This window comes from Hippopotamus amphibius, chromosome 2 (genome assembly GCF_030028045.1).
Source record: "Hippopotamus amphibius kiboko isolate mHipAmp2 chromosome 2, mHipAmp2.hap2, whole genome shotgun sequence".
Taxonomy (NCBI): Eukaryota; Metazoa; Chordata; class Mammalia; order Artiodactyla; family Hippopotamidae; genus Hippopotamus; species Hippopotamus amphibius.
Window position 1 is genome coordinate 110,659,925 of NC_080187.1, and position 23,566 is coordinate 110,683,490.

The window sequence follows — 23,566 nt, forward strand, 5'->3', positions numbered from 1 at the left end:
TGCTGCTGTGAATAAATAGGTATTGGTGATTTGGTTGGACAGTATCTGTATTTTTGAGAGCTACCTGTTAAAATTGAAGAATGTACATTCTATTGGACCTAGAAATTCTGCTTCTTGATACCTGTCAGAGAAGTATTTGTGCATGTGCGGAAAAGAAATCTTCAGGAATGTTTATTGCAGCATTGCAGTATTTTAGGAAAATGCTCATGAAAAGGAAACTAAATAATGGAAATTTATTCCACAGACTGTTATGAATTAAAAGGAATGTCTTGACATAGAAAGATCGTTAAGGGCAAATTAAATAAATAAAGGAAATAATGTAGGAACCTATTTACATGGAACAGCGCAAACAGAAAATACTCTGTGATACCATTTATGTAAAATAGCAACAACAAGCAAAACTGCGGCCACAACTCTATTTCTGTATGTAAATATATTTTCTGGTGAAGGTTACATATTAACAGATAACAATGGCTACCTCTGGGGAGGAGAATAGAATGGGTCCAGGGAAGGAGAACTTTCACTTGAGGTGTATCATTTCAATTTTGTGCGAGCAAAATGTATTCATGTTTTTTTTTTTTTAAGTCCCGGCTGAGTCTATGTTCATCTTTCAGTTTTGTGAGCTTTATAGAGCAGGGTTGATGCTGTAATATGAACATGTTACAGATTCACCAAGACTTTTATGATATTTTGTCAAAAGGCAGGAGAAGTCTAAAACAGGAATTTAAGGTTAGCAAACTTGTTTTGGCTAAGTTATGTAATGAGGATGCATGATAATTGAGTTAATGAGAAACTATTAAATGTGAAATAAAGTGGGATGGTTACAAAACAAAAACAGTGGGCCCTGCTAAATACAGTAAGGTTTTATTCCATTTTGGGGTATTGGAAACATGCTGATAAATTTGGTGGGACAGTTGTTAGGCACTGGCTGATTTCTTTTGAATTACAGAGCTAATTTCCAACTGTTTGAGTTAGAAGTGACCAAAACATCAGGCTTCAAACATGGGACCAGAATCACTGGAATTAACTGTAGTAGAAGCATTTTGATGGCACTTTACACTTTAGTGATGATGTCAGCAGTATCCTATCTAGCATCTACACATTATGGTAACACTTACTGCTTCAGAGTGTTTGCAGAAGGGACAGTAATAATTGAATGCCTATGTTGAAAGCTTTGGTTGTATCTTGTCATATGATCCTCACAACTGTCCCATGGAGTTTGGAACTATTAGTATCTTCACTTAACAGGGTAAGAAGCTGAGGATCAGAGAGGTTAAGTAACAGCCCAAGATCACATAGCTAGTGGCAGACTGGGATTTCAGTCCCAGCAGTCAGACCTCTAGTGTGTACCCTTAGAGTTGATAACCAGTTTGGGTGTCTCAAGGCACTTCAGATTCACTGTAATTCAAAACCAAACTCATGAACTTTATCCCTCTGCACCCTCACCTTGGTGTTTTTCATGATTCTCCATCTTATTGAATGTCATCTCCTTCCTTCCCTCCTTCCTCCCTCCCTCCCTCCCTGCATTGGGTCTTTGTTACTGCACTTGGGCTTTCTCTAGTTGCGGAGAGTAGGGGCTACTTTCCATTCTGGTGCGTGGGCATCTTGTTGCTGCTGTGGCTTCTCTTGTTGTGGAGCACAGGCTCTAGGCATGTGGGCTTCAGTAGTTGTGGTACGTGGGCTCAGTAGTTGTCACTCATGAGCTCTAGAGCGCAGGCTCAGTAGTTGTGGTGCACAGGCTTAGTTGCTCTGTGGCATGTGGGATCTTCCCGGACCAGGGCTCGAACTCGTGTTCCCTGCATTGGCAGACGATTCTTAGCCACTGAGCCACTAGGGAAGCCCGAATGTCATCTTCTTTTCATCCAATTGCTGAAGCCAAAAACCTATTAATACTCTTAAAACCTTAAAACTCTTAATACGTCCTTTCAGTGCATTCAGTCCTCAATCCAGTCAATCAGTAACTCATTTTAAATTTCATCTCTTGAATAGCTTTTGAATCCTTTCACTTCCTTCTATTTCTAACTCTACTAACCTCAGCCAAACCTGTTATGTGTTGACTGGATTGCAGCTTGTGCCTGGAAGTGTCTAGCCCTGTACACTTTAGCATGGTCTCCACATACAGAAATGAACCCCCCCGCTGGTTTTGTATGTGTGTTTATACTACTTAAAACTCTCTCAGTGGTTACTCCTTATTTTTTAATAGGGCCTGTAATGACAGTATCTGTCTGGTGCCAACCTCTTCTTTCATTGGGTACTCTTCTCCTCCTGATATGACTATTTTATGATTTCTCCTATGTTGCCTCTGCCTGTAATCCAGCACACACCCCCACCCCCACCCCAATTCCTGCTCCTCTTTCCAATCTCAACTCAAATAGCACTGTCTTGGACAAGCGTTCCATGACTATCCCCCTTTGCCCCCAGACCATATCAGTTCTGGTTACACATTATTGTAGCACCACTCAGAGCATGTAAAGCATTTTGAATTGTGATTTTTATGATTATTTTATTGATGTCTGTCTTTCCTTCTTAGACTGTAGTTTCTTAAGGGCTGAACACCGTAGTGTGTACTCAGTTCATTTGAATGAATGAACAACCACTTGGTTTTCTTCTGAGGAAGCTGAAGCTTGAACAGTGTAGCATAGTCTCATTTTTCCTTCAAGTGTAGAGTTACTAGCTGGAGGTAGTTACTTAACCTCCCCAAGTCCCATTGTTCCACAAGTATCTACCTCTTAGGTTGCTTTGGGGATTATGTGAGTCTTAAAGCACTGCGAGCAGTGTTCAGCACATAGTAAAGGACTCAATTAGTGGTAGCTGTTGTCATTAGTATTGGGACCTACCCAAGGTCATTCAGCTGTTTAATGCAGAGCCTGCCCTAGATACCAGTTCTCCTTCATGATTTTCTCCTTACTGAGATCATTTGGAATTCTTGTAAATTTATTCTGCTCTGAGCCTAAGTTCTTTGAAAAGTGGGTTTGCACAGTTTCTTGCATAGAGAAGGCATGTGTACATTTTGTTGTCTTTAATTTAACTCAATTACAAATAAGGAATACCCCCTTCCCTCAACCCCTGCCCGCCCTAGGTGGAAGGCATTTCTGTTATGCAAGGAAAATTTGAGCTTACTTGGGGAACAAGAAGGTCTGGTACAGGTTTTAGAGGACTTCGAATATCAAATTAAGGTCTTTGAACTCAGGTATTTTGGAAATAAGAAATAATTAAAGGATTTTAAGCAGGGGGTGGATTCTATGCATGGAATTATTTTTAGAAAATTGATCTGACTGTAGCAGTTGGAATGGGAGGCTGGGTTTAGATGGTGCTCTCTGATAAGATTAGGGAAGCTAGGAGGAAGAGCTGGGCTTTGTGGGTGAAAGAATGAACTAACCATAGATTTAGGTTGAATTGCTTATTGGAGTTCTAAATGGAAGTGGCTTCAGGTTAAGTACCTGGGACAGAGTCAAGAGAGAAACCTAGGATGGAAATACTGAAAACCGTGTAGTGTGACAGAGAGTAACTGAGATGTTAATACCTGGTATACTAGCAAAAAAGCTGATCCCATAGTGCTTGCCTGTGACACTGTTGTGCACTTCTGTAGATACTGAAGATGATAAAACTATATTTTAAATAGTATTCTATAATTTAGAATTTTCACCAGTAAGCATGGCCTTCCCACTAGTTAGTTTGATTTAGTGATGTAAAATTTAGTAAAATGTGGCAGATTACTTTAGTGCCGCTTAAGGAGAAAGGAGTTAAAGGGAACATGCTGTTGTAATAAGTTCTTCTCTAAAAGGCTGAAGAAAAGTGGTGAATATTAAGCATCAGATTGATTTTATAAATATGTATACCACATTCTTCAAAAATATCTTGAAAAGAAAGGTAAACATGAAAATTAGGATAAAGCTCTTGAAGTGAACCTGAAGGCGGTGGTAGATTCCTAAGTCCCAGGTTAACTAGCTGTATGTATGGGAGTCTGTACCCTGAATACCTCACTAACTCAAATGCCTTTTTTTTTTCCCCTTTTCCCCTTAACTAGGAATTGTGGTGCTTGGAATAAACAGAGCTTATGCCAAAAATTCATTGAGTAAAAATCTTATAAAAATGGTGAGTGTAAAGATTAAACTGTTTGCTTCTGATATTAAGATACAGTGTTGACATCAATCTGAAAATGATTTTTCTCCTTTTTCCTCCTTACCCTCCCTGTTTCTATTTAGCTCTCAAAAGCTGTGGATGCTTTAAAATCTGATAAGAAAGTACGGACCATAATAGTCAGAAGTGAAGTCCCAGGGATATTCTGTGCTGGTATGTAAATAGATTAAATTTTTAAAACTAGTCTAATTTTTCCTTACTAAGCCTATTTTCCATTATAAAGTATTCTGTGGTTTGAATTCCATTACCAATAGTTCCTCTTTGTTTTTTACTGTTTTACAAGAGAAAAATGCTTTGTCAGTATTAGAAAGAAACCTTTGCAGTGTGTGGAAAAGTTGTTTTGGAAGTTGGAAAAGTAATTTGAGCCATTAAAATATTTGTAGTACATGAATAATATTTATGAAAGATGAGCTGGGAAGGAAAAATTATGTCTCCTACACACAGAAGTATGCTCTGTATTTATGAGTTGCTTAAAAAATACTTTAATTGACTAGCAGTAGCTACCCCCATATAAAATGTTAAATATAGACATATGCTTTGGAGGTTGCTGTTTGTAGTAGTGTCCACTCAAGTATGTGTCCACCAATTGGATTTTACAGCAGCAAAATGTTTTTTCCGTTTGTACTGTGCTACCAAAAACCAAAAGTTAAGTTGTCTTGCATTTTCCATATTTGTAAGTATTTCTAAGTCATGAGATTGAATGAATCTGTTTCAGCTAGTCAAAAATGTAGATGATAAAAAATGCTGATAATATACACTATCATTGTAATTTACTGATAAGTAAATGAAGGTAAAAGTTGAGGTGCAAAAAAATTTTTTCTTCAGTAACAATATAAATGGGATAATCCACTTGAGATAACCAAACATTTGAGGGAATAACATACAATATTTTATTCATTTAATAAGTATTTTTTGAGCATTTAGAGTATACTCAGAGCAGTGCTGGGAACTTGGGGGGAGTATTTCTAGACTAAATGTTTTTAGGGGGTCTTAGTTGAGGCTAATGTTCTTCAGTTTCATTGTTAAGGGTCCTCAGACTTTCTAAGCTTTCAACTCTGTAGCTTCCACCTCAAAATACTGCAGAATTTTATGGTATTTAGGAACATTTGGTGTAAATGAATTATATTTTAGCATTTGATGTAATGTACCATACGTAAAAGGATTAGTTTTAATGTCAGCTTGGTAATCAAAGAGAGTAGGGTGATTTATGCCAGCTGCCTGGGTGGTGATGATTTGCAATACAGGCTTCTGCTTTGACATCTGTCCAACTCCAGTAACACTGTCCTCCTGGTGGGGCTGTCGGAGGCTTGGTGTGACAGTGTACATAAAACACAGTGCAGTAGCCAATAAATTTTAGCTGTTAATAGTTTTTGTAAGGGCTTTGCATATATTTAATCTTTTTTCTCTTAAGCAATGTGAAAACCTTACACCAAGAGAATTAGAATTCTTGTATCTGTGACCTTAGGATCAGGTGATCGTGTTTCTGGGTGACTGAGTCTAACATCGTGATTGATGGCTCTGAGGTCAGTGCACTCAGGTCCTCTGAGGGCTACTGAGGGGCTTATTGGGAAGACGCAGAACAGTTTGGGGGCTTTTAAGGAAGGCCCGATTCTATGCATCTTTGAGGAGTGATAGTGATAGTGGCAGAATGACACTTCAGAAAGAAGAGTCGATCATAACTAGCATTACTGTCTTTCTCTTGGTAATGGGTTTTGTAATTATAACCCTATAATTACTGGTAGAATTCTTTTTGTTTTACCTATTCTTTTGCTGCCCATTTGTGTTGTGTCTCCACATTATCAGTGTTCTTTGGAAAAGGCTTCAGTGCTTTAGTACAGTTTACAACTATCTTTTATTGCCTTTTTGGGGATGTATTAAGTAATATACCAAATGCCTTACCAGATTAACAAGTTAGACTTGAATACTTTTTTCCAAGGGCTTATCAAATCTATTTTCTTTGCTCTCTGTGCTTTTGAATGATCAGGATAATTTTTTCCGCTATTTTAACTCATAAGATTTGTTACTGTATTTTGTCCAAAAAATGTTTGAATTATAGAAAAATTGGGGCAAGTAATTTTAGTATATAAATAAAACCATTCTTTCAAATTTCTCTGAAAAGTTGTCTTTTCTTACATGTATTTAAAACAGGCATTTTAGTGGGTCTGTCTTTATTAATATGTACACATTAAGTGTATTGTAAGTTTAGATACACAAAATCTCTACATACTTGAACATTTAAACTTATTATAGCCTATAAAAATAGTAGTATAAAAATCAGAATTATAATCAGGCCTCATTTATTAGTTCTTGTTGAATACAGTCTTTCACATAATTAGAGCTTTAATTTTTATTCTGAAGAAGTCATATTCAAAAACAAAATCCTCAAAAATAGTGTATTCATTTATTGATTATTCTCTTAGCCCCCCATCCTCTTAAAGTTACTCATTTTCCCTCTTTCCTTTCTGCCCCCACAAAAATTTCTCTTCTCTGTACAAAATAACAAGGTGTTCTAGTGGCACCTTGTTATTTTCCAAAAACTCAAAAGCTTACGAAGTGGTCTTGCCTCAGATTTCTTGAGGATGGGAACTTCTCTTTTTCTTCCTTGAAAATCATCTTATATATTCTCATAACACAGCACATAATAAGGACTCAGTATGTACTTACTGAATTTAATCAACCTTTAAATTATGCTGTGATTCACTGATTTATTTTTTCAGGGGCTATTGAGATATGAGCAGTTTCTCTGATATTGTCTCAAACCACATAGTGTCTTGGGCTTCTACCTGGTTCATTTTTCTATGTCCTTTCTCTAATATGCTAGAAGAACAGATAATTAAGCACTATTAAAGTGATCCCTACTTGCACTGGAGGCTGGACTGAGTGATTTCTGACTTCTCATTTAAATCTGTTATTTAGAAACAGCAATTGTATTTTACTTACCTTTACACTTTTTTAAATCAAATTTTAGTTTTAAAAATAGGTAGTATGTCAAAATGTATGAAATGTATACAAAATGTATGAAAAAGTATACAAAGAGAAATCCCACTCTTACCCACTCACTCTGCTGCTTTCTTTCCCTAATAGAAATAGCAATTTTTAATTTCTTTTTTATCCTTCTAGTTTTTCATTATGCAAATATATACAGATATACATACATAAACAAATAACACACATGCATTCAGTAGATTGTTAAGGAACTATTTAAAGTGATAGTATGAAGACTAAGTTACAGTGTGAAAAATACATGTTATAAGAGAAAGCTGCAAGTACAATGTTATTCCCCATTATGATTGCACCTGTGTAAACTATGCCTGTAGATAAAGTCATAGATTGATATCTTCTTTTCTCCATCTTTAAACTTTCTGTAATGAGTATGGTAAGAAATTATGTTAAGCGAATATATACAAAGTAAATAATTTCAGAAAACTTACCAAGTGAGTTTGGTATATTTTCCAGTTTTGCTAACTAAAATTGTGACATTGAGTTTCTGAATTATTGTTGCAGCATTTGAGAGGAAAAATGTCAGAATATGAAGACCTTATACAGCAGTTCAGATGCTTTCATTTTATAGAATCTCTGTGAACTTAAGTGCCTGGTTAAAGGTTGTGGCTTAGCTGGAGCTACTTCTGACCCCTAGGGCACGGTTTTCTTTACTATACCAGTGATTTTTAATCTTTTGAAATATGAGACGTCCTTTTTAAGTTTTTAAAATTTCACATACTTACAGATTGCAGTGGTCTCATGCTGATTGAGAATGTAATGTCAGAATGCCGCTCTGGTTACAGTAATGTATTTAAATGAATTTTCTATTATTAACCACAATGATAGTCTATATACAGAAAAAATTATATCGTAGTTATCATGGCCATAGACAGTGATTTCTATACATATATACTTTCAGATACCATGCTATGTGTTAGGCGTGACTCCAGATTGGGAATCAATATTATGTTTTCTTTCTTCTGGGTTTGAACATTGCTTCTGGGTTTATGGGTTGCCTATACTTCTCTTAGAATACTGAGAAATAGCATTTTGATAGTCAAAAGCTCATTGTGAAGCAGTGGCTACATAGATTATATTAGAGATTGGCCTGAATGTGTGCTGTCTCCCCTGTATACTCTAGAAAATATTTTTTTTATTCATTTAAAAATTTTATCTGGTTTCTTACATATACATGAACGCCTACTCACACACAAAGGAAAACTGAAATAATTTTGCTATTTCAAAATGTTTAGGAATAAAAATTTTAGTATATTATCTATAATGAAATTATGAAAAAGACCTTTTGACTAGACTATTGCATCGGATGTAAACGTTTAATCCTAGTCATCTGTTTATTTTTGTTCATTATTCTAACACTGAATAGCAAAGTACATATGTATTGTTTTTATCATAAAAATTTTATAAGAAATTACTGAGACTGAGGATTTTTTCTCTTGAAATTCCTGAAATAGATTATAAACAATTCCTGGTAGTTGATTTCTGTATGTGGAACTCTAAATTGAGTGCTTCACTGAATTATACTAGTGTGGGTTTTTTTTAAAAAGTAAAGGTACTTTTGCTTCTGCTTTTGAGTTCTAGTAAATTATGTTCTGACTAAAAACTTCTCACTAAAATTGTCAACGTGCTTTATTGAACGTTGTGTTGTTCAAATGGATGTAGATGTCATGACATGGTTAGATATGTGGAGGCTCTAATGAAGTTTTCTGTTCAGTATTGTTTCAGAATCTCAGGTGAAATTATATTTGTGTATTTGAACGTTAGTCCCTTAGAGAGTTTGATGAGTAAAGTGAAAGGATAGATAGCTACAAATTTGTATTAGTTTAGCATAGGGTTCTTTTCTTGGAAATAAAAAAAAAAAATCTGTGTTACAGAGGTATGCATTACTTGCAATAAACTGTGCCAGCTTTAAGTACTTATGTAATTGATTAGTTTTGACGTGTTTAAACCACGAGGGCAGTTGTGATATAGAATATGTTCATCACTTCAAAAGCTTTCTTTTTTTCATTTTTAATTGAAATATAATTGACCTGTAATACTGTGTTAGGTCCAGGTGCACAAGTGTTGTATTCTATCTATATACAGAATGATCACCATGATAAGTCTAGTTACCATCTGCCACCATACAGTTATTAAATATTATTGACTATATCCCCCATGCTGTACGTTTCATCTCTGTGACTCATTTATTATGTAACTGGAAGTTTATACCTCTTAGTCTCCCTCACCTGTTTCATTCATCTTCCTACCTACCCCCATCCCCTGTGGCAACCACTTGTTTGTTCTCTATCTGTGACTCTGTGTTTGTTTGGTTGTGTTTTTTTAATTTGTTTTGTTTTATAACTTCTGCATATAAGCGAAATCATACAGTAATTGTCTTTCTTTGTCTAACTTATTTCACTTAGCATAATGTCCTCTAAGTCCATCCCTGTTCTTGCAGATGGCAAGATTTCATTCTTTTTCAAGGCTGAGTAATACTCTGCTGAACATGTAGGTATATATGTCACATCTTCTTTATACATTTATCAGTGGACATTTAGGTTGCTTCCTTGGTTATTGTAAATAAAGGTTGACATTAACCGTTGTAAATCTTTGTTATTGTAAATAATGCTGCAGTGAATATATGGGTGCATATATCTGTTTGAATTAGTGTTTTTGTTTTCTTTGGAAGTATAGCAAGGAGTGAAATTGCTGGATCATATGATAGTTCTGTTTTTAGCTTTTTGAGGAACATCCATAATGTTTTCCATAGTGGTTGCATGAATTTACATTCCCACCAACAGCGTACAAGGATTCCCTTTTCTCCACATTCTCACCAACACTTTTTTTTTTTAATAATAGCCATTCTGACAGGTGTGATGTAATATCTCACTGTGGTTTTGATTTGCATTTCCATAATGATTAATGATTTCGTGTGTCTGTTGGCCATCTGTATATCTTCTTTGGAAAAATGTCTATTCAGGTTCTCATCCCATTTTTTAATTAGGGTGTTTGTGTTTTTAATGCTGAGTTGTATGAGTTCTTTGTATATTATTTGGATATTAACCCATTATCAGATATATTATTTGCAAATGTATTTACCCATTCAGTAGGTGGCTTTTTCATTTTGTTGATAGTTTCCTTCACTGTGCAAAAGCTTTTTAGTTTGATGTAGTATCATTTGTTTTTATTTGCTTTTGTTTCCTTTACTTGAGGAGACGTATCCAAAAAAACTTTGCCAAGACAAATGTCAAAGAGCATATTGCCTATGTTTTCTTCTAGTTTTATAGTTTCAGGTCTTATATTTAAGTCTTTGATTCATTTTGTGTTTATTTTTGTACACAGTGTGAGAATGTAGTCCAGTTTGATTCTTTTGTGTTAACTGTCCAGTTTTCCTAACACCATTTATTCCCCCATTGTATAGTCTTTCCTCCTTTGTTGTAGATTAATTGCCAGTAAAAGTGTGGGTTCATTTCTGGGCTCTCTGTTCTGTTCCATTAACCTATGTATATGTTTTTGTGCAGGTGCCATATTGTTTTGATTCCTGTAGCTTTGTAATGTAGTTTGAAATCAGAGTGTGTGATACTTCTAGCTCTGTTCTTCTTTCTCAAGGTTGTTTTGGCTATTTGGAGTCTTTTGTTTTTCCATACAAATTTTAGAATTATTTGTTCTAGTTTAAATGCCATGGGTATTTTAATAGAGATTGCACTGTATCCATAGATTGCCTTGGGTATTATGGTCATTTTAACAATATTCTTCAAATCCATGAGCACAGTGTATCTTTCCATTTGTTGGTGGTGTTTTCAGTTTCCTACAGGTTTCCGAGTATAAGTCTTTTACCTCCTTGGTTAGATTTATTCCTAGATATTTTTGATGCAGTTATACATGGGATTGTTTTCTTAACTTCTCTTTCTGATAGTTTGTTGTTAGTTTATAGAAAGGTAACAGATTTCAATACATTAATTTTGTACCCTGCATCTTTACTGAATTCATAGATGAGTTCTAATAGTTTTTTGGTACCATCTTTAAGATTAGGACTTTCTATGTATAGTATCATGTCATCTGCAAACAGTGACAGTAAAGTTCTTTACATCTCTTCTCCTCAGTTCATTGAACAGCTTTATGATCTTTATCTTGAACTCTTTATCAGTTAGTTTGCTTATCTCCACTTCACTTAATTTTTCTGGCATTTTAATTTGTTTCTTTGAAACGTATTCCTTTGTCGCCTCGTTTTTCTCAGTTCTCTACTTCTACTTTTATGTATTAAGTAGGTTGGTTACATTTCCTGATCTTGGATAAGTAGCCTTATGTAGGCAGTGTCCTGTGAGGTCCAGCAGCACACTCCCTTCAGGTCACCAGAGCTATATGTTCTAGGGATGCTCCCTATGTGGGCTGTGTGAACCTTTCTGCTGTGGCAGGGCTAACTACTGTGGTGGTAGGTGGTGCTGGCCTCTGGCCTGTTTGGCTACCAGGCTCTGCCTCGTGGGTGTGGCTGGGTTCTGGGGCAGCTGGCTTCAGGGCCAGATTGTCCTGGGGCTGGTGCCAGCCTGCTGGTGGGTGGTGCTGTTAAAAATCTTTGTTATGCTTATCGGTAGGCAGTCCTTTCCCCTATTCTGACCCCATTAAAACACTGATCTCATTGCTTTTAATCACAGTTTTTCCTCTTCTAGAATGTCCTACAGATGGAATCTTTCTGTCGATGGCCTTTTGTATCCAGCTTCCTTCATTTAGCACAGTGTTTTGAGGTTCACCCATGATATATGTTTCAGTAATTTCACTTTATTGCTGAGTGTGATTTTCATTATATTGCTGAGTATTCATTTTATATGCTGAGTAGTCCATTGCATAGATATACAACAGTTTGTTTATCTATTTAGCAGTTAATGGTCATTTGGGTTTTTCCAATATTTTGGCTTTTATAAATACTGCTTCCATGAAGAGTCACGTGTAAGTCATTTTGTGAACGTGTTTTCATTTCTCTTGGATAAATACTTAGGATTAGAATTATTGGGTTTTATAGTAACTGTTCATTTTGTTTTATAAGAAACTGCTGCTGTTTTCTAGTCATTTTGCATTCCTGCCAGCAGTGGATGAGGCTTCCAGGTGTTCCACATCCTTGTCAACACTTGACATTGTCAGTCTTTAATTTTAGACATCCTAATGGGTGTGTACTTGTATTCAATCTGTAATTGTGGTTTTAGATATCATTTCTCTAATGAGTAATGATTTTGAGCATCTTTTCTGGTGCTTTTTTGTCACCTGTGTATCTTTTTTGGAGAAGTGTTTATTCAGATCTTTTGCCCATGTTTTAATAAAAATAAAAGTTGTATTGAGTTAGAGTTTTTAATATATTTTTGATACCAGACCTTTTGCTGATATATGTATTTTTAAGTATTTTTTCTACTCTTTGGCTTGTCTTTTTCTTCACAGTTTGTATTGAAGAACCAAATTTTTTCAGTTGAAGTCCAGTTACTCAATTTATTTTCTTTTATTGTTTGTTTATGTTTTATGAACTAAGAAATCTTGTCCTACTCCAAAGTCACAAAGACTTTCCCACACTAGGTTTTCTTCCAGAAAGTTTTTAGTTTTTATGTTTTATATTTAAACCTGTAATGCATTCTTAGTTAATTTTTGTTGCAAGTGTGGATTTAGGTAATGTGGTATAGTAAAATATGTATTTTATTTTTGCCCTGGGTTCCTGGCACAGAGCTCCTGAAATCCTGGGGATTTCTCTGGCGTAATAAGAGTATCTTTTGCATGTGAATGAGACAATTCAAAGCAGGGGCCTTAGATAGCTTTAGAATGGGGCTGGTTGCCAGAAAAATGAATCATGGGATTAGCGGGTTAGAACTTTCAGCCCAGTCCTCCAACTTTGAGAAGGTAGAGGGGCCAGAGATTGAGTGAGTTCGGTCACCACTGGCCAGTGATTTAATCAGTTTTGCCTGTATAGTGAAAACTCCATAAAAACCTATAAACAATGGGGTTTGGGGGAATTTCCAGGTTGGTGAACACATAGAAGTGCTGGGAGGGTGAAACCTTTGTGTCCCTGTTCTCTTGTACCTTACTCTATGTATCTCTTCCATTTGTCTGTCTCCTAGTTGTATTTTAATAATAAACTGGTAAATGTAAAGTGATTTCTTAAGTTTTGTGAGTTATTCTAATGAATTATTGAATCTGATGAGGGGTTTGTGGGGAACTCTTGAATTTATAATTGGTTGGTCAGAAGTATGAGTGATCTCTGGGACTTAAAACTGGTATCTAAAATTTCACAGTCTCATGGGACTGAGTCTTTAACGTGTAGGGTCTGTGCTAATTTAGGGAGTAGCATCAGAATTGCACTGAATTGTTGGACACCCAGGTGATCTCAGAGAATTGGTGAATTGGTGTAGGGGACCCTCCCCACCACCATTTAGTCTCAGAAATAGGATTTGCTAGACTGACTCATAGTACTCAGGAAAATGCTTTACTTATTATTACTGGCTTATTATAAAGATTACAACTCAGGAACAGCCAAAATGGTAGAATGCATAGGGCAGGATTGGGCTGGAGGGTGTTAAGGAGCTACCATGCCCTCTTGGGTTTGACACCCTTCCAAACATGTTCAACAATATGGAAGGTGCTTCTTTTTTTATTTTTTTTTTAAATTTACTTCCTTTTTATTTATTGGCTGCTTTGGGTCTTCGTTGCTGCACACAGGCTTTCTCTAGTTGTGGCGAGCAGGGGCTACTTTTCATTGTGGTGCACAGGCTTCTCATTGCTGTGGCTTCCCCTATTGAGGAGCATGGGCTCTAGGTGTGTGGGCTTCAGTAGTTGTGGAATGTGGGCTCAGTAATTGTGGCTCACAGGCTCTAGAGTGCAGGTTCAACAGTTATGGCGCACGGGCTTAGTTGCTCCGAGGCATGTGGGATCTTCCTGGAGCAGGAATCGAACCCGTGTCCCCTGCATTGGCAGGCGAATTCTTAACCACTGCACCATCTAGGAAGTCCGGTATTATTTCTTTGTTGTTTGGTAAAATGCACAAACGAAACCATCTGGTCTAGGAGTTTTCTTCATGGGAAGATTTTTAACTATGAATTTGATTTCTTTAGTAGATATAGGACTATTGAGGTTATCCATTTCTTCTTAAGTTTTGATAAATTATGTCTTTTAAGGAAATTATCTGTTTTATCCAAGTTTCCAAATTTATTGGCATGAAGTTGTTCATAATGTTTCCTTGTTATCCTTTTAATTTCTGTTGAATCTAAATATATAGAGATGGTTCCTCTTTCATTTTTGATATTGATAATTTGTGTCTTTTTTTCTTAAAAGTTCTGGCAAAACATTTATTACTTTTCTTGATCCTTGCAAAGAACTGGGTTTCATTGATTCTTCTTTTTTCTGTTTTCTGTTTCATTAATTTCTTTATTATTTTTCTTTCCTCTATATGCTTTTGGTTAAACTTACTTCTCATTTTGTAGTTTTTTAAGGTGGAAGGTTAGCTCATTGCTTTTAGTTCTTTTCTTCTTTCCTAATATAAACTTTTAACATTATAATTTTAATTTCTTTATTTCAACATGCCAGAGGTGCCATTAAGAATGACTCAGGGTACTCATGGCCTTTTTGTGGAAGTAATAATTATTGGTTGTTGCTAATTCATTCCTGACCTTATTTCCATTAAAAAAAATACTACCTAAATAATATTTTATGCTCTGTAGATATTATTTTCTTTTTAAGAAATAGGAAGTACGTGTTAGTAATAACCTGGTGACTCTCTCTCTGCTTCCATTCTTGCCGCACGCACGTCCCCCGCAGTGCACCCCAAATAATCTTAAAAAATAATCACTTCACTTCTCTACTTCAAATAATCCTCAGAAATAAAGTGTGATGGGCTGAATAGTGACCCCCAAGGATGTCCATGTTCTAATCCCTGAAATCTGTGAATATGTGATCTTACAATGCAAAAGGACCATCACAGATATGAATAAGTAAAAGATCTTGAGATGAAGAGGTTATCCTGGATTATCCAGTGGGGCCAATGTAAAGACGAGGCTCTGTATAAGAAGGAGGCAAGCGGATTAGAATTTTTTTTTTTTGAATTTCAGAATCTTTTTTTTTTTTTTAGCTCTTTATTGGAATATAATTGCTTTACACTCTTGTACCAGTTTTTGAGGCACACCACAGTCAATCAGCTGTATTTATATACGTATCCCCATATTCCTTCCCTCCTGTGACTACCTCCCACCCTCCCTGTCCCGGCCCTCTAAGGCATCATCCATCATCGAGTTGATCTCCCTTTGTTATACAGAAACTTTCCACTGGCTATCTATTTCACAGTTGGTAATATATATATGTCTATGCTACTCTCTCACTTTGTCCCAGCTTCCCCTTCACCCCCAAGGATGCAGATGCAGAGAATGGACTAGAGGACACGAGGTTGGGGGGGCGGGGGGTGAAGGGGATTAGAATTTGAGAAGACAAATGAGGATGGGAAGAAGTTTGCAGGGAAGAGGGCTTGAGCCAAGGAATATGGATAGCTTCTAGAAGCTGGGAAAGGCAAGGAAAAACTCATTCTCTAGAGCCTCAGGAATATAGCCCTGCCAACCCATTGTAGACTTCTGATCTAGAACTGTAGGATAATTCCACTAAGGTTGTAGTTATTTATAGGGAAACTGATACCAAATGTATAAGGTCTTGCTGCTCTGGCTACCTCATTTTCTCCTGCTTCATCTCTCACCTTTCTTGCCCTTGTCCATCCCACTTGGTCCTGCAGTCTTTATTCTCTGCTAGACAGTGCTCATTCTCCTGTCAGACTACTCAGTGTTCCCTTTGCTTGGCCTCTGCTCAAATGTCATCTCCTTAGAGACTTGTTACTTTGTCTTTTTAACCAAAACAGGCCTCCTTACTTCCCCTCACTCTCTGTTACATTTTCCTATTTTAGCCTCATCTTTGTACTTCTTAGTTCCTGAATTTATTTTTTACTTGTTTGTTATCAATCTGCTTCTCCTGCAGATAAGCTGATTCCCTGGACTTGGGGCAGTGTCCGTTGTCAGAGGAGTGCCTAGTCCATTGACAAATAGTTGATGAATAGGGACGAAGAATTGAACAGTTTTGATTGTTGAGGAAGTAATATTGGCAAAGATGAAGCAAAACAAGCTTATTTTTGGATTCAGTACATGTATAGGCATCTTATAGGATTGAGAGGAGGCAGCGGGCCTTGGCTGTTTTCCCTTAGTTGCCTCTCCAGGCCTGCCCAATTAGGTCATGCTGCCTTTGGTGGGGAGGGGGGCATTGGAAGCCATTGAAGGCCGCAGGAGGTCCTCAATGTGAAGACCCCTCTTTTACAGGGGTGGGGCCAGGGGAATGTAATTCAGTCTGTGACCCTGGGTCAGGTTCAGTAGAGCATCAGCAGCTAGAAAGGCAGAGCTTTCTTTTCTTTAGAAAGAAAATTGAATTTTTATCATTCCGCTTCTGCCAATTGATACTTAGCAGCACAGTTTGCTTTCTGAGAGGGTCCCTTGGGAATCAGAGTTAGTCTAGATTAGGGTTAGGGAAAACTTTTTCAGTAAATGGCCAGATATTTTAGGCTTTGTGAGCCTCTCACTGTCTTTGTCATATATTATTTATAAAAATTAAAAAAAAAATTTTTTTTTACAATGCTTCAGGAAAAAGTAGACTATTTTTAGCTTGAGGGCCAAACAGAAACTGGATGTAGAGCGGCCTGCAGGCTGTAGTATTCTTACCCCTGGTCCAGACTCATTCCTTTATCTTCTGTGCTTGACTAAGTCCATTTCCTGGGACCTGGCCCCTCTCTGCAGCTGGAGAAGCCAGGCCGGGCTCTGTTGACCTCCGCAGGAACATGTTAGATGCCTGACCCATGGAAGCTGTGTTGTGAGTCTTAACATGCATTAGAAGTGCCCTTTTTTCTCTTGTGATTGATGAATGATCCTGCAGACAACTCTGACTCACAGTTGTACAAGTATTTTATTCACTGATAGCGTCATTTGGGTGAATGGTAGATTTGAGGCCACTATCAGTTAGGATTATCTTGAGGTTTAGGGTTCCTGGAAACTTCCTGATTAGAATTTCCATTTGAATAACTTAGGACTTTTGGGGGCAAAATAAGACTTAAGAAATGGATGTAGTCAGTATTTTCACATTCTCTAAAATAAAAGTAAAGCCAACATGATTAACACATTAAATAACAATACTCATTTAAAATATTTGTGATACTATTATAGACTTGTTATCTCTTCCTAAATGTGACCCTCTGGTCATTTTCTTCTTTGAACTCTATGAAATACCTCTGTAAATTGGTTTTGTTTTTCTACAGATAGGACAGCCTTTACTGGGTGTCTTTCTTAAAATGTTCTAGCAGGCAGTTATTCTCCTGGAGGATCTGCTTGTCCCTTTTGAGGCTTGTTTTTGAAGTTTCTGATGTCTTTACTGAATGCCTGGGGTGTTCTTTAAGTTTTATTGATTCGTGCTGGTCATACGTGGACACCAGGAGTTGTTCAGACCACAGCTTCCTGTGGATGTTCTTTCTTTGATAATTGCCTATGAAATGATAATTGCCTCAGCTTAAAGCTTAAGAGAATCCTGTGCAGGTTATTAGAGCTCTTTCTGTGAGAGGCTCTCTCCTCTCTGGTTCTCTGTCCTGCAGGTTCTAGTCACCCATCCTCCCCTGACCTCTCGTGTCCATGTATCAGCAAGACCAGTGTTGCTCTATTTAGGTCCCCCTGCCTTGCTCCCCAGCCTGTAAAGTGCCTTCAGAAAGAAAGCTGAAACAGTCAGTGGGCTCCCAAATAGGTCTGTCACTACCTACTGATCAGCATCTGAAAGATATTTCATGTATATCGAGTGAAGAAGAGCTAGTAGTCCAGTACCACTCACTCTACCATAGTCAGAGATGGACGTGTCCGGTTCCTTTAGTGGGGAATGGTATTTCAGAACCAACATCTGGGTGCTAATAAACATGCTCATTGTTCCTTGGGTGTCTGCTTCTTGGCCCTTTTACTGGGTAGAGCTAAGAAATATGTAGATAAGTAAATTAGATTTTATGTGTATACACACATTTACGTTAAGGTCTGTCTTTGTATGTTGAAAACCATGAGTTCACATTGGTAACTCACTTCCAGTCCATCTCCACAGGACCCTTCTCTTTCTTTCCCATTCTGCATATGTATTATTGCAGGGTATTTACTCGTTTGCTCAGTCCTGTTGTAATGCAGAAACTAGTTTCAAAATTGCCGGTCCATACCACTGTGAGAAACACACTTTCTAACTAGAGTTTGGTATTTAGAGTATTTATGTCTTTAGACTGAGGGTACAGAGTAAAAATACTGCATTGAAAAGTTATTTACATTATTTTCCCTTCAGTTAATTATGTCTGATTCATATGAAGTAAATTTAGGTTTCCTCACTCTTGTTTATTTCATTTAGAATATGTGAAGTATCAACACAATTTCAAAAGTCGAAACTCTCCATGGGAGTGTCACTACTCACTTCCTCCCTCTCATCCCTTCTGATTCCCACCCTTGAGGGTGATAATGAATCTCATTAGTTTCTAGTTTATCCATCATGTTTTTCTTTTTGTAAAATTAAGGGTGTACTGTTTACCTATTTCCATTCTTGTACAAGTAGGATTCTATACAAACTCTTTTGCGCTTTACTTTTTTTCAGTTAACAATATATCCTAGAAATCATTCCATATTAGTTGGTAGAAGTGTCATGATAGCTAGAAGTGTATGAGGGGTTAATGAGAATTTCTCAAGATGGAGATGTTACCCCAGTTTGCTTGCTGATGAAACTGATCCTGATCCTGTTGAGAGGGAGAAACGACATGACTTTAGAAGAGAAGTCTTCAAGGACTTCCCTGGTATTCCAGTGATTGAGACTCTGCTTCCACTGCAAGGGGTGTGGGTTCCATCCCTGGTTGGGGAACTAAGATCCCACATGATCCCACATGCCTTGCGATGCAGCTGGAGGAAAAAAAGAAAAAAAAAGCCTTCAAGTAAGCCAGGGCACCTGGGATGCTGGGCAGAATGGAGGTTTTGGGTTTTGGTTGGTGAAAGGACACTTCACTATGAGGAAAAATGGAGCCCTGTTTATCAGAGCCTTGAGTTCTGATAAAATTCTATGTCAGCCGTCCTTTTCTTTAAATGGGGAGTTAGTATAAATGACTTTGAGGAAAACTTGCTGTACAGATTTAAAAAAAATGAAATTTTTTTTAGAACAGCTTTGGGTTCACAGCAAAATTGAGGGGAAAGTACAGAGATTTCCAATATACCCACTGCCTCCGCTTGCGAATAAATAGCCTCTCATGATCAGCATCCTCCACCTGAGTGGTACATTTGTTACAATTGATTAATCTACATGGTTACAAGTGAGTGACTTTACACAAGGGTTCACTCTTGGTGTCCTGCATTCTGTGGGCTTAGGCAAATGTAAAATAACATGTATATACCATTATAGGATCATACATAGTGTTTTCACTGCCCTAAAAGTCCTCTGTTCATCCCCTTCACCCTCACAACCACTGATCTTTTTACTGTTTTGATGCTTTTACCTTTCCCAGAGGGTTGTATAGCTGTTGTTATACAGTATGTAGCCTTTTCATATTGGCTTCTTTCATTTGGTAATATACATTGATGTTTTCTGCATGTCGTTTCATGCCTTGATAGCTCATTTCTTTTTATTGTTGAATAATATTCTGCTGTATAGATGTATCACAGTTTGTTTATCCATTTACCTACTGAAGGACCTTGGTTGCTTCCAAGTGTTGGCTGTGAATAAAGCTACTGTACACATCTGTGTGCAGATTTTTAAGTGGACATAGTTTTTTTTTTATTTTATTTTTTATTGGAGTATAGTTGCTTTAGTTTCTACTTTATAGCAAAGTGAATCAGCTGTACATATACATATATCCCCTCTTTTTTGGGTTTCCTTCCCATTTAGGTCACCACACAGCACTGAGTAGTTTCCTGTGCTGTACAGTAGGTTCTCTTTAGTATCTGTTTTATGCATAGTATTAATAGTGTATGTATGTCAATCCCAATCTCCCAATTCATCTCACTGCCCACCCTCCCCCCCACCCCCCGACCTTTCCCCTTGGTATCCATATATTTGTTCTCTATGTTTGTGTCTCTATTTCTACTTTGTAAATAAGATCATCTATACCAATTTTTTCAGATTTTTAGTGGACATAGTTTTCAGCTCCTTTGGGTAACTACCAAGGCGCACAGTTGCTGGATCGTATGCTAAGAGTCTGTTTAGTTTTATAAGAATTTGCCAAACTGTTTTCCAAAGTGACTGTACCATTTTGCCTTCCTACTGGCAGTGAAGGAGAATTTCTGTTGCTCTACATCCTCGCCAGCATTTGGTGTTGTCAGTGTTCCAGATTTTGGCTATTCTAATGAGTGTGAGGTATATCTTTGTTGTTTTAATTTGCATTTCTGTGATGATATATGATGTGGAGCATCTTTCACAGGCTTATTTACCATGTATATATCTTCTTTGGTGAGGTGTCAGGGTTTTTGGCTCAGTTTTTAACTGCGTTGTTTTTTCTTATTGTTGAGTTTTATGAGTTCTTTGTGTATTTTGGATAGTCCTTTGTCAGAGGTGTGTTTTGCAAATGCTTTGTCCCATTCTGTTGCTTGTCTTCTCATTCTCTTGACTTTGTTTTTTGCATAGCATGACTTTTTTGTTTTAATGAAGTCCAGCTTCTCTATTATTTCTTTCAAGGATTGTGCGTTTGATGTTATATCTATGCATTGAATTTATAGATCAAATTGAGGAGAACTGACATCTTAACCATATTGAGTTGTCCTATCCATGAACATGGAATATCTCTCCAGTTACTTAGTTCTTCTTTGATTTTTTTCATAAGTTTTGTAATTTTCCTTGTATGGATCTTGTACATATTTTGTTAGATTTATATCTAAGTATTTCATTTTTTGAGATGCTAATGTAAGCACTTTTAATTTCAAATTCCACCTGTTTATTGTTGATATATAGAAAAGCGGTTAATTTTTGTATATTAACCCTGAATTTTGCAGCCTTGTTATAATTGCTTATTAGTTCCAGGAATACGTTTGTTGATTATTTTGGATTTTTTACATGGTAGACAATCTTATCATCTGAACAATGACAGTTTTATGTCTTCCTTCCCAGTATGTATTACCTTTTATTTTCTTTTCCTGCCTTATTACATTCATAAGGACTTCTAGTATGACATTGAAAAGGAGTGTCTTTTACCTGATCAGAGTGCAACAACTTTGAGTTTCTCATCTTTAATTATTATGTTAGCTGTAGGTGTTTAATAAATATTCTTTATCAAGTTGAGGAAGTTCCTCTGTATTTCTAGTTTATTGAGAGTGGATATCATGAATGGGTTTTGAATTTTGTCAAATGCTTTTCCTGCATCTATTATGATCATGTGATTTTTTTTAAACCTGCCAATGTAATGGATTCTTTCAGTTGATTTTTGAGTGCTGAGCAGCCTTGCATACTTGGGCTAAATCCCACTTAGTTGTGTTGTTTATTCTTTTTATACATTGTTGGTTTCAATTGGCTAATGCTTTGTTGAGGATCTTTCCATCTGTGTTCATGAGAGATATGGGTTTGTAGTTTTCTTGTAATGTCCTTCTGCTTTTGTTATTAGGGTGTTGCCGGTCTCATAGAATGAATTAGGAAGTATTCTCTCTGCTTCTGTGCTCTGAGATTGTAGAAAATTGGAATACAGTTAACCCTTGAACAACATGGGTTTGAACTGCACAAATCCACTTATCCACAGATATTTTTCAGTAGTAAATAGTACAGCACTATGTGGTCCTGGGTTGGTTGAATGCATAGAAACTGTGGGTCCAGAGGGCTGACTATAAGTTATACACAGATTAACCTCTGTGTTGTTCAAGGGTCAGCTGTAATTTCTTCCTAAAATTTTTGGTAGAAATTTACCAGTGAACCCTTCTGGGCCTGGTGCTTTCTGTTTTGGAAGGTTATTTATTGATTCAGTTTTTTAAATAGACAGTCATGTCCACATTATCTGTTTCTTCTTGTGTAAAGTGGGCAATTTGCATCTGTTAAAGGAATTGGTCCATCTCATATAGCTTATCAGATTTGTGGGCATAGAATTGTTCATAGTATTCTTTTTTATCTCTTTAACATCTGTGGGATCTGTAGCAGTGTCACCTCTTTAATTTCTGATACTAAAAATCACATATGACCTCTTTCCCTTTTTCCTTTGTTAGCATGGCTAGAAGCTTATTTATTATATTGACCTTAAAGAACCAGCTTTTTTTGTTGTTGTTGATTTTCTCTTTTTTTTGTTTGCAGTTTCATTAATTTCTCTTTTATTATTATTTCTTTCTTCTGCTTACTTTGGTTTTAATTTGCTCTTTTTCTAGTGTACTGATTTTAGATATTTCTTCTTACATAACATATGCATTTAGTAGTGTATAAATTTTCCTCTGAGCAATCCTTTTTCTCTATGCCACAGATTTTGACAAACTGTGTTTTCATTTTCATTTACTTCAAAGTATTTTACAATTTCTGTTGAGATTTCTTGTATTTACTCATTTATTTTTATTGAGTGAAAGATTTTAAAAATTCTGTAGTGCTTGAGATTTCTTCTTTGAGTCACATGTTATTTAGAAGTGTGTTGTTTAATCTCTGACTATTTGGGGATTTTCCAGTTGTTTTTCTGTTCTCGATTTCTTGTTGAATTCTGTTGTGGACTGAGAGTAGACATTGTATGATTTCTTTTCTTTAAAATTTGTGAAGGTGTACTTTATGGCCCCAAATGGGGCCTATCTTGGTGAATGTTCCATGGGAGCTTCAGAAGAAGAGTAGCCTGCTATTGTTGGATGAAGTAGGCTATAAATGTCAATTATATCCAGTTGATTGATGGTGTTGTTGAGTTCAATTATGTCTTTACTGACTTTCTGCCTACTGGATCTGTCCATTTCTGATAGAGATATATTGAAATTTTAATTATCATAGTGGACTTTTTTGTTTCTTCTTGCCATTCTATCAGTTTTTGCCTTATGTGGTTTGATGCTCGGTTGTTATATGTGTTAAGGATTGGTATGTGTTCTTGGACATTTGACCCCTTTATCATTATGTAATGTGCTTCTTTATTGCTGGTAACTTTCTTAGCTTTGAAGTCTGTGTGTCTGAAATTAGTATAGCTATTCTTGCTTTCTTTTGATTACTGTTAGGATGATGTGTTTTTCTCTATCCATTTACTTTCAATTTATATTTAAAGTGGATTTCTTGTTCTCCTGTGTAGTTTGGTGGTGTTTTTTATTTCTAATCAACTCTGACAATCTCTGTCTTCTTATTGCTGCATTTAGACATTGATATTCAGTGATCATTGATATAGTTGGATTAATATCTACCATATTAGTTACTGTTTTCTATTTGTTGCCTTTGTTCTTTGTTCCTTTTTATTTCTTCTACTCTTTTTTGC

At 36.5% G+C, this 23,566-nt stretch overlaps 1 protein-coding gene across 6 annotated transcripts in view; it reads left to right on the plus strand.

The window, feature by feature from the left end:
- Positions 1 to 23,566, plus strand: part of AUH (AU RNA binding methylglutaconyl-CoA hydratase) — a 180,208-nt gene that overhangs the window by 13,914 nt on the left and 142,728 nt on the right. For 5 of the 6 annotated variants that reach the window (XR_009051233.1, XM_057720902.1, XM_057720903.1 and 2 more), the window contains 2 exons: positions 4,028 to 4,095; positions 4,206 to 4,293. The exons of the other annotated variant lie outside the window; for it this stretch is intronic. Coding sequence is in view for 4 of the 5 variants with exons in the window: in XM_057720902.1 (XP_057576885.1) it covers positions 4,028 to 4,095; positions 4,206 to 4,293 (156 nt within the window). In the remaining variant the exon portion in view is untranslated. The remainder of the gene's footprint in view (positions 1 to 4,027; positions 4,096 to 4,205; positions 4,294 to 23,566) is intronic. 6 annotated transcript variants of the gene reach the window in all.